General features: G+C 48.2%; 1 protein-coding gene across 3 annotated transcripts in view; it reads left to right on the top strand.

Moving 5' to 3' along the window:
* The window catches only part of USP16 (ubiquitin specific peptidase 16), a 351578-nt gene that overhangs the window by 231665 nt on the left and 106050 nt on the right, over positions 1–13863 (top strand). For all 3 annotated transcript variants that reach the window (XM_086934020.1, XM_086934021.1, XM_086934019.1), the window contains exon 13: positions 8833–8997. In XM_086934020.1, the coding sequence (XP_086790146.1) occupies positions 8833–8997 (165 nt within the window). The remainder of the gene's footprint in view (positions 1–8832; positions 8998–13863) is intronic.

Raw genomic sequence — 13863 nt, 5'->3', positions numbered from 1 at the left:
AGGCTACCTGATCAGCCTTCTCTGTTCAAGTCACCGATTGTTAACAGATTCTTAAAGGGCATCACTCATATGTTCCCTCCTGTTCCTTTCGTGATGCCCCAGTGGGACTTGAACCTGGTTCTAACTTACCTGATGTGCTCTCCCTTTGAGCCGCTTCATAACTGTCCTCTCCGTCTTCTTACACTTAAGACTGCTTTCCTGTTTGCCATCACCTCTGCCAGGAGGGTGAGTGAGCTTCATCCGGACAAGGTTGTGTTGCGGACAAAACCCTCTTTCCTGCCCAAGGTAGTCACAGCCTTCCACATCGGCCAGTCCATCACTTTGCCCACCTTCTTTCCGCCTCCGCATCCATCGAAAGAGGAAGAGAGGCTCCACCGCCCAAAACGTGCGCTCTCTTACTATCTGGATCGCACACGCCAGTTCCGGGTGGATGACCAACTCTTTGTTGGTTACGTGGGCGCTAAGAAAGGACGGGGGTGCACAAGCGGACCATCTCTCTGCGGATCGTGTTGTGCATCCAGGCGTGCTACTCTTTGGCTAAAAAGGAACCTCGAGTTGGGCTGAGGGCCCACTCCACTCGGGCCACGGCGACTACTACTGCCCTGGGCCGAGGAGTCCCATTGCAGGACATTTTGTCAGGCAGCTACGTGGGCCTCGCTGCACACGTTCGCAAGGCACTACTGCCTGGACAGCAAAGTCCGGAGGGATGGCTTCTTTGGCCGTTCCGTCCTCCAGGACTTTCAGGTGTGATTATTGGTTCGCAGACCCACCACCGGGGTTGGTATTGCTAGGGTATCTATTCTAAGGTAAGGAATCTATCACTAACGTGTCTCTTTCAGATGCACAAGTTACTACTTGTGTAACGATATATCTGTAAGAGACATTAGTTAGTGATCGATTCCTTACCGACCCACCCATCCTCCCCATTCTGGGAACCGATATCTAGGGTTAAGGTCATTCCCTTTCAGGGCCCTAGTTTCATGGCACCAGTGTTGGTTTTTATCATGGCTCTGCGTTTCTGGCAAGGATAAGCTGTGTGTAAGAACTGACGTCAGCACGCGGAGGTGGCGTCCAAGTACTCCGACGACGTCATCACGGCGCCGACAACGACGTGTAGCCGCGGACGACGCTTACCGACGCGCATTGGTACTGCTACGCAAAAAAATTCCGGATCCAGTCTGACGCCTGGGGATATTCTAAGGTGTCTGCAAGTGGCGCTCTTGAGGGCTGTGTCGCTGTCTGGTGTTCGGTCATGGAGCTATTTCTTCTCCAGCTTCTGGCAGGTGTGCTTGGGGATCCGGAGGTCAACGGTGAACCAGGCGGCTTTCTTGTTGGTGTGGTTGGTTGTGGAGGTCTTGAGAGGGGCAAGGGTGTTGGCACAGTTGTTGATCCACTGTGTGAGGTTGGTTGCGGCGGTGTCTGGGTTGGTGGGGTCTGTGGGTGGTCTCAGGGCGAGGGTGGTAGTCAGTTGGTCCTCTGTGACCTTGCCCCAGCAGCGGCGCGGCAGCTGTAGGGTGCAGTGGTGCGTGATGGGTTTCCTGAAGGTGAAGTGGACGCATCTGTGATCGGTCCAGGGGGGTTCGGTGGTGTGGTTGAAGGAGACATGGGGGCTTGTGAAGGTGGGATGTCGGTGTTGGAGCTGGGGTTGGAGAGTTCTTTCACGATGCTGAAGAGCTCTTTGGAGTTGTGTGCGTTGTTGTCTAGGCGGTCCTTGTAGGCGGTCCACTTGGCCGTCCTGATGAGTTGTCGGACCCCCCCCCATCAGCCTGGGACGACTCCTGGTGGCCCACATCGCTAGGCACAGCCCCGGAACCCACGGATCACGCACGCAACCTGGGGTCATCCTCAACTCCACCCTCTCCATGACCAGGCAAGTCAACAGTGTCTCCGCATCCTGCTTCAACACCCTTCGTATGCTCCGCAGAATCTTCAAGTCTATCCCTATCGACACTAGAAAAACCGTCACCCAGACCCTCGTCACCAGCAGACTCGACTACGGGAACGCCCTCTACTCAGGAACAACAAACAAGCTCCTGAGACGACTACAACGAATCCAGAACGCCTCGGCCTGACTGATCCTCGACGTCCCCCGCCGCAGCCACATCACACCCCACCTGAGAGGCCTGCACTGGCTCCCCGTCAACAAGATGATCACCTTCAAACTTCTCATCCACGCACACAAAGCACTACACAGCCCCGGACCTACCTACCTGAACAACCGACTCAGCTTCCACACCCCACCCGAAGCCTCCACTCAGCCAACCTCGCCCTCGCCTCAGTCCCTCGTATCCGGAAAACCACAGCCGGCGGAAGATCCTTCTCCTACCTCGCCGCCAAGACCTGGAACACTCTCCCAACCAGCCTACGACAGACTCAGGACCTGCTGGCCTTCAGAAGACTCCTCAAGACCTGGCTCTTCGATCAGTAGCAGTAGGGGGAAAGAAAAAGGGGGAGGAAAAGGATCAGACCAGGTGGCACAGGCAAGGATGGAGTTGCTTCAAGGGGGACAAAGGAAAAAGCTAAAAGGGGGATAAAAAAAATAATGTCAGGAGGCGAGGGGAATGAAAAGGAAGGAGGGAGACCGCAGTGGGGGGGGGGGTCAGCACAGGGAGAGGAATTGTCCAACAGCAAAGGGTGTAGTTCAACAGCAAATGAGGCGGACGGGTCCTCCAAGATGGAAGACCCGGGAAACGAGCACCGTATGCAAAGTCACAAAATGGCGGGGGCAACTCACGAGAACCGATTTGCAAAACAACACAGGCACTGGAATAAAGGAGCAGAGCAGAGGGGGGCAGCCACAGGAGCAAGGAGGGAAAGAGATTGGGGGACCACCGAAACTCAAATGAGTCAATTAGATGGGCACACCCTCAGGGTTACTGGGCATCAGAGTCGTCGAGGATGTTGCCACGCCGTCTGTTCAAAGGCACAGTCTCTGGGTCGCAAGGGCAGCAGTGCCCCTCAGGCTGCACGCCAAACGTCTGTGGAAGTCTGCGTGGGTTGCAGAGACGCAGACCAGGAAGGCGCCCCCCAGGTTCAGACAGGAAAAAAAAGCCTGGGGGCGTCACGCTGTAGTGTTGAGATTCTCCCCAAAACTGCACCCCTGTACCTGGCAATACGACTCGCGGGTCCCGGTGCTCAGGAGGCGAAGCAGGCGGGTAGGCTGCGGGGGAAGCGGCAAAAGTCGAACCCGGATAGCATCAGGTTGGGAAACCTCATCCCAGTTCAGCAACAGTCAGCCACGGGGGGCTAAGCCACCGTCGCCCCTTTTGCTGTCAGCTCCGATGTATCTCCTCTTTTAACCAATATAATCTGGTGTGATTTTCTTGCTCTTTGGTCTTACATTGGGGACTGTTCAGTTAAGTCTGTGCAAAACCTATTCCTTATAATTGCCAAAACCCACTGATCAGAGGATACTGATTCCCACTGTTGTGGATCATTCCGCAGATGCACACCCCACTGTTGATTAGTTATCAGGGGATACAAGTGTGTTGTCAGTTTGGAGAGGGGACAGAACCTTCCTGACTGTGTCCTTTTCCTTTACCACTGACATGTACAGACTGCCTTTCGTTGTGCATTCACGGATGTTACAAACAATAGAGGTGGTACCACAAAAAAGCCAAACAATTAAGGAATTTAGGGCCAGATGTACTTGGCACTGGTCGCAATTTGCAATCAGTAGTTTTGTGACGAATGTGGTAATTTGTAAACCAACTTATATACTACGATCAGTTTGCAAATGACTGATTCCTAGTGGGTCGCAAGCAAACTACATCATGAATATTAATGAGGTACGTCACAAATGGTGACCCACTAGGAATTGCAGCCATCACAGGGATGGTGGCTTGCTGAGGTCAGCAGACCCCAATGTCTGGGATTGCTTTTTGATGAAGCAATTTTTTTGTTTAAATGCATCCCATTTTCTTTAAAGGAAAATAAGAAGTGTTAAAACAGAAGCAAAAAGAAGTTAAAGTAAGGGGAAGGGGAAGGGGTCCATGAGGGAGCCCTTCCGGTTTGCAAATGGCCTCCCAACTCCTTATAGGAGGTGGTAAAAGATTAATGTATTGGGACCGCCATTCAGTTGCAAAGCATTCATTAATTAACCAATTAACAATAATTATATGAAGGAGATGCCCAAAATGCATTCCTTCCAAAAACCAATAAGGACCTTGGTTGCAAACCCAACTTGCAATTTGGTAATGTTCTTGTATCAGAATTTGCGGTTTGTACGTACAGAAAACCCTTTTTGCTGCTGCAAATGGCCAGATTTTGCGATTCAGACCTTTTGGCAATGTACATCTGGCCCTTACTTCAGATACTTCCTGTAAGAAATGGGAGTATTAATCGAGGGGGTTTAGAACCCACCTCAAATAATAATCACAATCCGTGTCGCGGTGAACCACTAAAATCAGTAAATACACCTGTGTTTAACCCTTTAGTAGCTTGTCACAAAGCAGTCAGGCTTAACTTTGGGGCAATATGTAAAGTATTAATGCAACACTGAAACAGTAGTACAGTGAAAACACAACACAAGAAAAATCCCAAACCAATTTAAAGAACAGATAATATTTTAATAAGTAAAAGGACACCAAAATTACAAAAATCCAATAAGTAGAACCAGCGATGTGAATTTTTAAGTTTGGATTAAAAATAGCACCACAAAGCTCCTACAGCGATCATCTGGCTGCACAAGACCGAGTCAAAGTCAAAAGTTAAGGCCGACTGCAATGGAGCACAGGTCGGATACAGGGACCAGTCTGAGCAGAGGAAGTTCTAAACATCAGTGCCTAAGTCCTTTGAACATTCTGACCTTGTAGGTTTTTTTTATCTCAAGCGATCGGAAGTACAGCAGTAAGGTAAGTATGTATGTATTACTCACGTAGATGCATTCCACACGGAGAAAGCCTTTTATTTCACTTTTTTAAATATTACTACTAGCAATCCTTAGTGATGAATATATCTTCAGTATTGTGGGCATTAATGTAATCTTCTTCTCTGATGCAGCCACTATTACAACTCTTATGGTATTAGTACCTCAGGATGCTTTTGCTGAACATAAGGAGCTCTTATTACAGAAAAGTGTTTAGATCCCTGGTGTACATGGTACTTGACACAAGCCAAGCTGCCAGAAATGTATCCGAACACAGATCTCAAATCTTGGAGTCAATGTTGACTACACACATAGTAGCCGTGCCCTCTTTTAAAGGCTCCCCATTCTCAATAATCCTTGGGTAGTGATATCAGGAATACATCCTAGCTCTATGAAAGGGTTAACCAAAACTGACTGGATATTACTGGTTTATCTGTTATTAATAGTGAAAAGGAAAATAGCAGCAAATTGGCAAAAAGGCAAGCCACCAGTGAATGATTACAGGCAAGGGGTATCTGGACGATAATGGCTGTGGAAAGGTTGACAATGGACCTCTGGAATGGAAGACAGCATATCAGTAACATTTGAGAACCTTTGATAGCCTATTTAAGTCAAGATACACTTGAGTGCATTTGAGCGGTAAGATATTGTTAAGTGTCATTAGTATAGCGCATAATCACCAACGGTCTCATTGCTGGCGTTGTTCTGTAACTTTCTCACAAGCAATTACCTATCACAATGCCTACCTGGTCAAAGCTTATATTGTCCAAAAGCCTGTGTGAACTAAAAAGTCTTAGTTTAGTTTTTCCTAAATGGAAGGAGAGTAGCTTCCCCGTGCATACTCTCAGGCAGCTTGTTCCACAACTGAGGAATCAATACTGAGAAAGCTCATCCACCTATGGTGACTTTGTCAGACTGTGGACAGTACAACAGGCTTGCCTCGGACGATCGGAGGCACGTATCTCCTTAGGCGGTTCTTGAGTTTCCTCACTGTAGTAGTTGAGCAGGGGCCATGAGGTGCTGCAAGTATGCATATAAGTATGTCACTTTGCAGAAATATTTTAACATTTCTGCAGGAAAGGGAGGTAAAATTTGTGGGAACAACCATATTATTAATAATGTTTCTTACACTAATGACTAATATAATAAGAAAGTACAGACTCCGTGGTTTTAGTGTGTGCATGTACTTTTTACAAATGTATTTTAATATGTACGGCCTTTGCTCCCCCGTCCTTTCACACACAAGTCCTGATGTCAAGGTCTCTGTTGCCCTCACAGATCCTCCACCCCGTGCAAATCTCCAAGCTACCTTTCCATCCTTATGCGAACGTATCTGCACACAGTATTCTCTATGTCTCCATTTGCATACAAGTACATAGAACTTCTCATCTTATTGAATTCATCTACTGTGGCTCCGAGGTCCTGGCTGACTAAATAATGGGCACAGTTTGAAAATGCTTGCCATGTGGGTGCCAGCTGCTCAGCCCAGCTTTCAATTCTGCTGGCGTCAGATAGTGCCTATACTGTTGCCACTCTATGTAGATAGCTGCCACTAATGCTGCACCTCTCTCAACCCTGTCATCCCACTTCCTCTCTTAGATTCCAACCCACGTTCCTCTTTACATTGGAAATCAGGAAATTCTAGAAGTGGTGCATTTACTTTAATGGTATTAGGGATCATTTTCTAAAGTAGAACATGTATTAAATATTGTTTTTTAAACTGGCCAAATTCACAACATCCTTAATGGTAAAACACATGCAGACCCCAGCAAACCAGCTGCTGCAGCACAAAACAGTGATGCAAAGATGGACAGAAAAAAAAAATGAACAAAAGCACTTTGATATTTGGGCCTTCCATTACAGAGGCCTCTTTCTGATGATGTACCAGAGAGACTACAATGTACCCTCTTATTGAGTAAATGGACAAAACGTTCAACAGTGTATAAGGCTGTTTTTCCAAAACTTGATTCTGTTGACATTAAAAAGCAATGTACAAATTCTATCCATAAAATGAATTTGTAAAAAAAGAGGTAGAAATATGAATGATTGCCATTTGCTGGGAGTGTCATTTCAGTTCATGTTTTATGATGTTTATGGAATCAATTTTAGATCTATGAACCCAGAAAAGTCCAACATTGTATGAAGAATCTTTCCATGTCTAAGTCCCTTAAGGTTATCTTGTCATATTTTGCTGGAGCATATTTTTTGCAAATATAAAAAAACAATATACCAATTGAAAAATTAAATCTACCCTAATATAATTTACACAAAGCATCCCTTTGTTAGTACTCTTCACCCTAAATTGAAGGTACAAACATCTGATGTGCATATGAAAGCTCTCTGAAAGCACATTTGGAGTCATTTATGTCAACTAGAGTGTCTTAAAGAAGAAAACCGGTTAATTAAAGGTATTTGGTTGAAATCAGTTTGTTAAAAATAATTTTAGATTGTCTAATTTCAATTTTGTTTGCACTCAGGTAGTGCATTCTAGGCGCAAGTTCACACCAGGTGCATCATATCCTTTATTTCCAAATTTCTCAGTGATGGCTTGTGTTCCTTCATATTGCAATATTTTCTGTTCTTCAGAGAGAGTGTGAGGCATTGTCTTCAATCATCGGGTAATCAGAAGGGTGCTTGGCATCGAATTGGTGTAAAAGTTGTTGTCCCAGAGCCACAATACTATTGCACTCAATTGAATTGACTGTCTACTCACTTAAACCACATGACTCTCGCAGGTTACCTGGGTCTTAACCTCCAGCATTGAGGGGTTTAGGTAATGATCTGAATTTCTAGTCGCAACTTTACTTTAAGAAAAGAAAAATGATTTTACCACGAGGTAAGTGAATAATGGACCTAACATCATCAACAAACTAACCCATGAGTGTCTAGTATATTCTAGGCCAAAGAGCCAACCCCAAATTTAAGTGTAGCACTTGTCTGCTAAGCCATAAAAATATGTGTAATGCTATGGGGTGATTTTCGGATCAGCTTGCGACATATCCCAATGCAGTAATAGTCATCTGATTCAGAGGTGCTGAACAGAAACATACAATTGTCAGCTTCACATCTGCTGCATCTTGTGCTCTTAGTCAATAACTGTGATTTGGTTGTAATGAATTTAGAGGAATGTAAACAAAACTCATGGGGTGGGGAACCCACCTGACCAAGCAGGTACTCGCCCCTAGAAAATGATTTACATAATGGTGCTTCCAGAGATCATTGGAGAGATATCTTTTGTTGGAGTACATGGTTCATAGTCACTGGAATCTACAGTTCAGTAGTTCACTGGACCTCCTGTTGCTGCAGCGCTGGCTAATGGATTTGTACTCACAAAGTTTTCTTTGAGTGGTAGAGGGGTGCACGGATCTCTATCTTAAGAGCCACTCCAATGGACTTTTGATTGGTTGATCTAAAAGATTCTGAAGGGCACAGTTATCCCAGGGTGTCCTATTGCTGATTATTTGGCTCACTAGCTAGAGTGGGGGGAGACACAGGGCCACATAGAAATTTGCAAGAGTAAGGCAACACAGTTTCTCAAAACTATGCAGTGGACTTTAGTCCCCATGCCCTGCAAGCAAATGCATACTTAACTTGCCATACCATACCCTTTTTACCTTGCCCTCTACGTTACAACACAAACAAATTCATTTTCTAGATGTACTGTTTTGTTGGTGGTATTCTTGTGAGTGAGAATAAAGAGTAACTGTACCTAGACTTGACTAGACTTGAATTGGTTCATGATGACACCCTTCCAAGGGCCCTTGCTAGGACCACCTAATTTCTTTCAGGGCAATCAAGCTGATGTTGGAATTCCAACTTCTCTTGTAGAGGAGTATGGGTTGTAATCCAATCCTAGGCAATATTGATCTGATACAGTGGTTGTTCTTTCTGAAATCTATTTTTTTACATATAATTTACTCATAAATGCTGTTGATGTAATCTTTTTTTTTTTTTTTTTTTTTTAGACTTGTAAAAAGGGTCCTGTGCAAAAAATTGCACCAGTAGTTGCTGAAAGGAACAGTGAGGAAAATGATGACAATGAAAGCTATGTAAAGGAGAAAGACGAGCCATCTGGTACAAGCAAACACCTACAGAAAAAAGCAAAGAAACAAGCAAAAAAGCAAGCAAAGGTCAGTTGGTAATTCTTTGTTTTTGATTAAAACATTTCAGTCACCTCTACCATCACACACTGAATCTGCCTCGCCAGTAGCACCTTCTAATTCTTTTGCTCCACCAGCATCTCCAACTATGCCCAGTACATCCCTCCCTCCACCAGTACCTGCTCCTGGTTCCGCTGTGACAATACCTCTTTTCAGGCAGAATTGCGATATATAGAGCAATTTGGCAGTACAGCAACATACTGTCTCCTCTGCCACGCTATTATTGTTGTTTGAGAGAACAATGAGACCATCCATCAAGATATTGTCATGGCTCCCCAGCGTCCTGCCCAACACCCTTCATTTTTGTGTTTGTTAGGTTTCGCTGGGGGGCGGAGCCGTTAGGCTCCTCCTCCAGAGAAATCTGTAGTTTCTAGTATGGGTGACTTGAACACGCCTCTCTGCTTCATTGGCTAGCTCCATAAATGGAGGCTAGCCATTGGAACAGAGAGGCGTCCGTCAAAGCCGGACCAGACACGGGGGCGTTCCCGAGATTCTTTGGCTTTTGCCGACGTCACGCGACGCCGGGAACGCCCCCGTGTCTGGTCCGGCCGGGCCGTGCTTGCTGCTGGCACAGATTCAGGGGTGAAACGAGGCCCGCGGTGTTTCCCTGCGCCCAGGATCCCCCCTGTTGATCTGCTGGTTAGAAACGGTCTAACCGCGACCTGGGGCCCCGAAAATCTATTGCCGCCAAATCACCGTCGCGGCCCGGGGCCAGAAACACCCTCCAAAGCGGCCGTTCGTGACCAGGAGCTGCAGCAGCAAAGATCGAAGCCGCCGCGCTCCTATTGGCCCAGCAAGACGAGCCCCTCCAGTAACGCCGCGCTGGGATTGGCCCAGCGCCGCCGCGTCATCGCCGAGGCCGCGCACTGATTGGCTGCCGGCTCAGCATCATCCAGGGGCAGGTCCCTGGGAGCCGCGCTGTCAATGGCTGACTCCCGGGCGTGTGTGGAGGCTTGGCGTGAACGCCGCGACCGGATTGGTCCTCGGCGCCCTGCTTGGTAGGAAGCTGCGTGGGAGTGACGAAGCCGGGGAAGACCGACCCGACCTCGCCGAGGGAGCGCCGTGAGTGCCTCCAATGACCACTGTTGAGCACTGCACAGGAAGGTCACTGACTGTCCATGCATAATGGAGGAGCTACCATGGAACGAGCTGGTACTTTGAAATGCTACAACTCTGCTGTGACTGGTTCAATGTTAGCAGTGTTGGTCTTGCTTAATCATAAAATACCTCTTGATTTTTAATTACACACATTTTACGAAGTAGCCTTCATCTCACTTCCACGCTACTGAACGGTAGACAAGGCGGACTTCGATACACCATGTTCGCCCGACTAGAAGCTCGTGTTGCACCTGATGATACTGACCCTCCCTGCTTCCTACATGGGTGCAAACATCTTCAGCTGATGAAGGGTGGTACCCTCGAGACTAAGTGGTGATGTGTATCTGTTACTCTGGTCGCTTCTATGGAGTTGCTGCGGAGGCTGATGCAGGGAACAGGGATGAAGGAAATAGTTTTTTTGCGAACACCTCTGAATGTAGTATGCATGATTACCAGCAGCCTGCTGCATGAAACGATGTATGCATGATCCGACATTTAATACCAACAGAAAGTCATTGATCAAGATCCAAGCAAGAGTGACAAGAAATCCAGGGGATAGAAGCAACAGGCTCACCCAGGCCCCCTGTAAATAATGGGTACGGTCCACAGCAGGTCTTGGACAGATAAACCCATCTGCAGACACGAGCTAAAAACATGCTGAAATGGGACAGAAGGGTGAGACAGATCGTATCCGTACAACGATTACGATAAACTCTGAAAAGTTGTACACAGACAGACAACTCCCCTGGGGACAGACGGAGAGAGTGCACATACAACCCGGACCCAGAGCTGCGGTGGAGCAAGTGTACACTGCGCTAACCTGCTTAGCTCTGTGTCCGCCCGGCATGCAGGAGGGACTTGTACTGCGCACTCGGCAGCGCCTCGCCGCGCCAGCAAGCGCTACAGTCACAGCGGGCAGCGTGGCCTACTTCCGAACCGGCGGGCCCCTGACCCGGCGATCACCAGGCAGAGGAAAGGCGCGCAGGGGCCGCGGGGGGCACTGAACACGAGTTTCATCAGCCGCCTCTTGGCGCTTTATTGCTGGTACAAATCTCATTCACAACCGCGTGGGCGCTGCCAGCTGAGCCCCGGCACTGCTAGACGGCGGCGGAGACGGGGGGGGGCGGGGGTGTTCGAGTTCCCGGAGAGGCCGCTGCCAGCGAGGGCAGGGCGCAGCAGCACACTGCCCCGCACGAACACACCGACGCACACAGATCATCACAAGGAGTCGGGGCAGGTATGTGCAACGCCCGAGAACACACAGAGCCTGGCTGGCTCTAACACTCGCAGGGAAAAGAGTAAACACACACAGGCCAGTGCTGTATGGCCTAAACAGAAGGGCTCACAGAAACGCACAAAAGGAATTTCTTTCCGGGAATGGCGACGAACCGAGGCAAGCAGAATGTCCTGCTTCCTCTACCCAGCAATAGGGCCCAGCATTTTAAATACGCGCTATAAACGGTGTAACAAGGAGTGGGGCATGGGCAATGACAACCAACGGCGCTCTGGAAGCAGTCAGTGGTAGGTAAGAGAGCACCGTACACATCTCAGCCCACTGCGACTCGTTCAAGGTGCTGAGCCAGGGCGGATCGCTGGGTTTACCTGCCGAGCCTCGTGTTTCTGAAGCCGCGGCTTTCACGGGGTACGCACTCACTGGTGCTGGAAGATCCCAGGAGCACGGACTCCGACTCTGCACACTTCCCATTCGTAAACCAATGCTCATGAGCTCTCAAACTCGCCATGCCAGGGTCGAGCCAGAAGCACTGCTCGAGGAGCTGCAAAGCGCACGGGGCCGGTTCCAGCAGCTGGACTGGGATGAAGAAGGCTAAGCACAGAAAAGATGCAGCGGGGACCACCGCTCCTCAGGGCACGAGTTGATGCAGTATGTCAGACACCAGTCATAGGGCCACAGGGGCCACTGGTTCTCAGCGGTGAAGGCTGGGAGAGGTTTCCCTCGGATGTCCTAGGGTCCTTTCTACTATGGATCTGCAAACTGGGCCAGTAACGACCCCTTCAGCACCTGACTCTCAGGGGTAACACAATTGTCCAACCCAGCGCTTTACTTTAGTCATGAAAAGTACTTTCATTTACAAACAAACAATATACGCCACAGAAAAGGTAACTTTTACAAAACATGTACTGGCTCCTGTGCATTGTGTCCTGCCCCATCCCACTTCCTCTCCTGGGTATTTCCTACGACCCCCTCCATTTGTATGTCTTGGCAGCTCTCCCCTTGGGGTTAGAGTCTCTCTTAGACAAACATCAAGGCTTAGGTGTAGATTTCCTGGGAGTGAAGTTCATAGCGCTCAGTTATTTAACAAGTCACTGTTTACGATCAGTCTCGCTACAGTGCAGGTTAAGTAGCCTGCTTCCAGCTGCCGGTGGGGGACTACACAATGAATCTCACGTCATTCCCGCTGCTGCGAGAAGCACTGACTGGAGGCAGAACTTCTGGATGGCAGCAGACTCCACCGCAGGCAGAACTTCTGGATGGCAGCACACGCCGCCGCAGGCAGAACATCTAGATAGCAGCACACGCCACCGCAGGCAGAACTTCTGGATGGCAGCACACACCGCCGCAGGCAGAACTACTGGATGGCAGCACACACCGCCACAGGCAGAACTACTGGATGGCAGCACACTCCACCACAGGCAGAACTACTGGATGGCAGCACACTCCACCACAGGCAGAACTTCTGGATGGCAGCACACTCCACCACAGGCAGAACTACTGGATGGCAGCACACTCCACCACAGGCAGAACTTCTGGATGACAGCACACTCCACCACAGGCAGAACTACTGGATGGCAGCACACGCCGCCCCAGGCAGAACTTCTGGATGGCAGCACACGCTGCCGCAGGTAGAACATCGAGATCAGGGGTCTCCAAACCGGTCCTGGAGGGTAGGATCCATGCCAGATTTTTTGGATATCCCCATTGAGATACATGTAGTAATTTAAAAAATCTGGCATGGATCCAGCCCTCTAGAACCGGTTTGGAGACCCTTGATCTAGATGGCAGCACACGCCGCCGCAGGCAGAACATCTAGTGTGTGTGGGGGGCTCTTGTGTGGTGTGTGTGGGGGGCTCTTGTGTGGTGTGTGTGGGGGGCTCTTGTGTGGTGTGTGGGGGGGGCTCTTGTGTGTGTGTGTGGGGGGCTCTTGTGTGGTGTGTGTGGGGGGCTCTTGTGTGTGTGTGTGTGTGGGGGGCTCTTGTGTGGGTGTGTGTATTGGCATTGTAAATGAGAATGCCATTTATTTATCTGTTTTCAAAACCAACACATAAATAAAAAGTTTGCCATTTAGAATGCCAATGGCTCAAACTTTTCCGAAGGCGAAACCGTTGCATTGTAAATGCTTGTTTCCTTTTTGCCTTTGTTGTCCTCCTGTTGTGACGGTTTTGGTTGGTTGTGTTGGCCTTGGTAAAAAAAAAAAAGAATATAGATATATATACTCCAGATATAAATCTAAAACAACACAAGGGCTAAAAATATTTTCAGAACTAACCAAATGTGTCTAAACATGAAGAGCTTCCACAAATATTAACAATATTTTTGCAGGTATCAGAAAAAATAAATTATATTTAATATGGAGATACATAGAAAGTGTAAGGTACATTAAACATTTACCTTATGGCGGCTTCATAGTAGATGTTAAGTTAATACTGGACTACTACAGTGATATCTGATTGTATTTAATAAACAACACAGTCATTCCATCATTGTGTTCCTTTTATGTG

The sequence above is a fragment of the Lissotriton vulgaris genome, chromosome 8 (genome assembly GCF_964263255.1).
Source record: "Lissotriton vulgaris chromosome 8, aLisVul1.2, whole genome shotgun sequence".
In the NCBI taxonomy this organism is placed as follows: Eukaryota; Metazoa; Chordata; class Amphibia; order Caudata; family Salamandridae; genus Lissotriton; species Lissotriton vulgaris.
The sequence above is the reverse complement of the archived record's forward strand: the minus strand, read 5'-3'. Positions and strand labels throughout refer to the sequence as shown.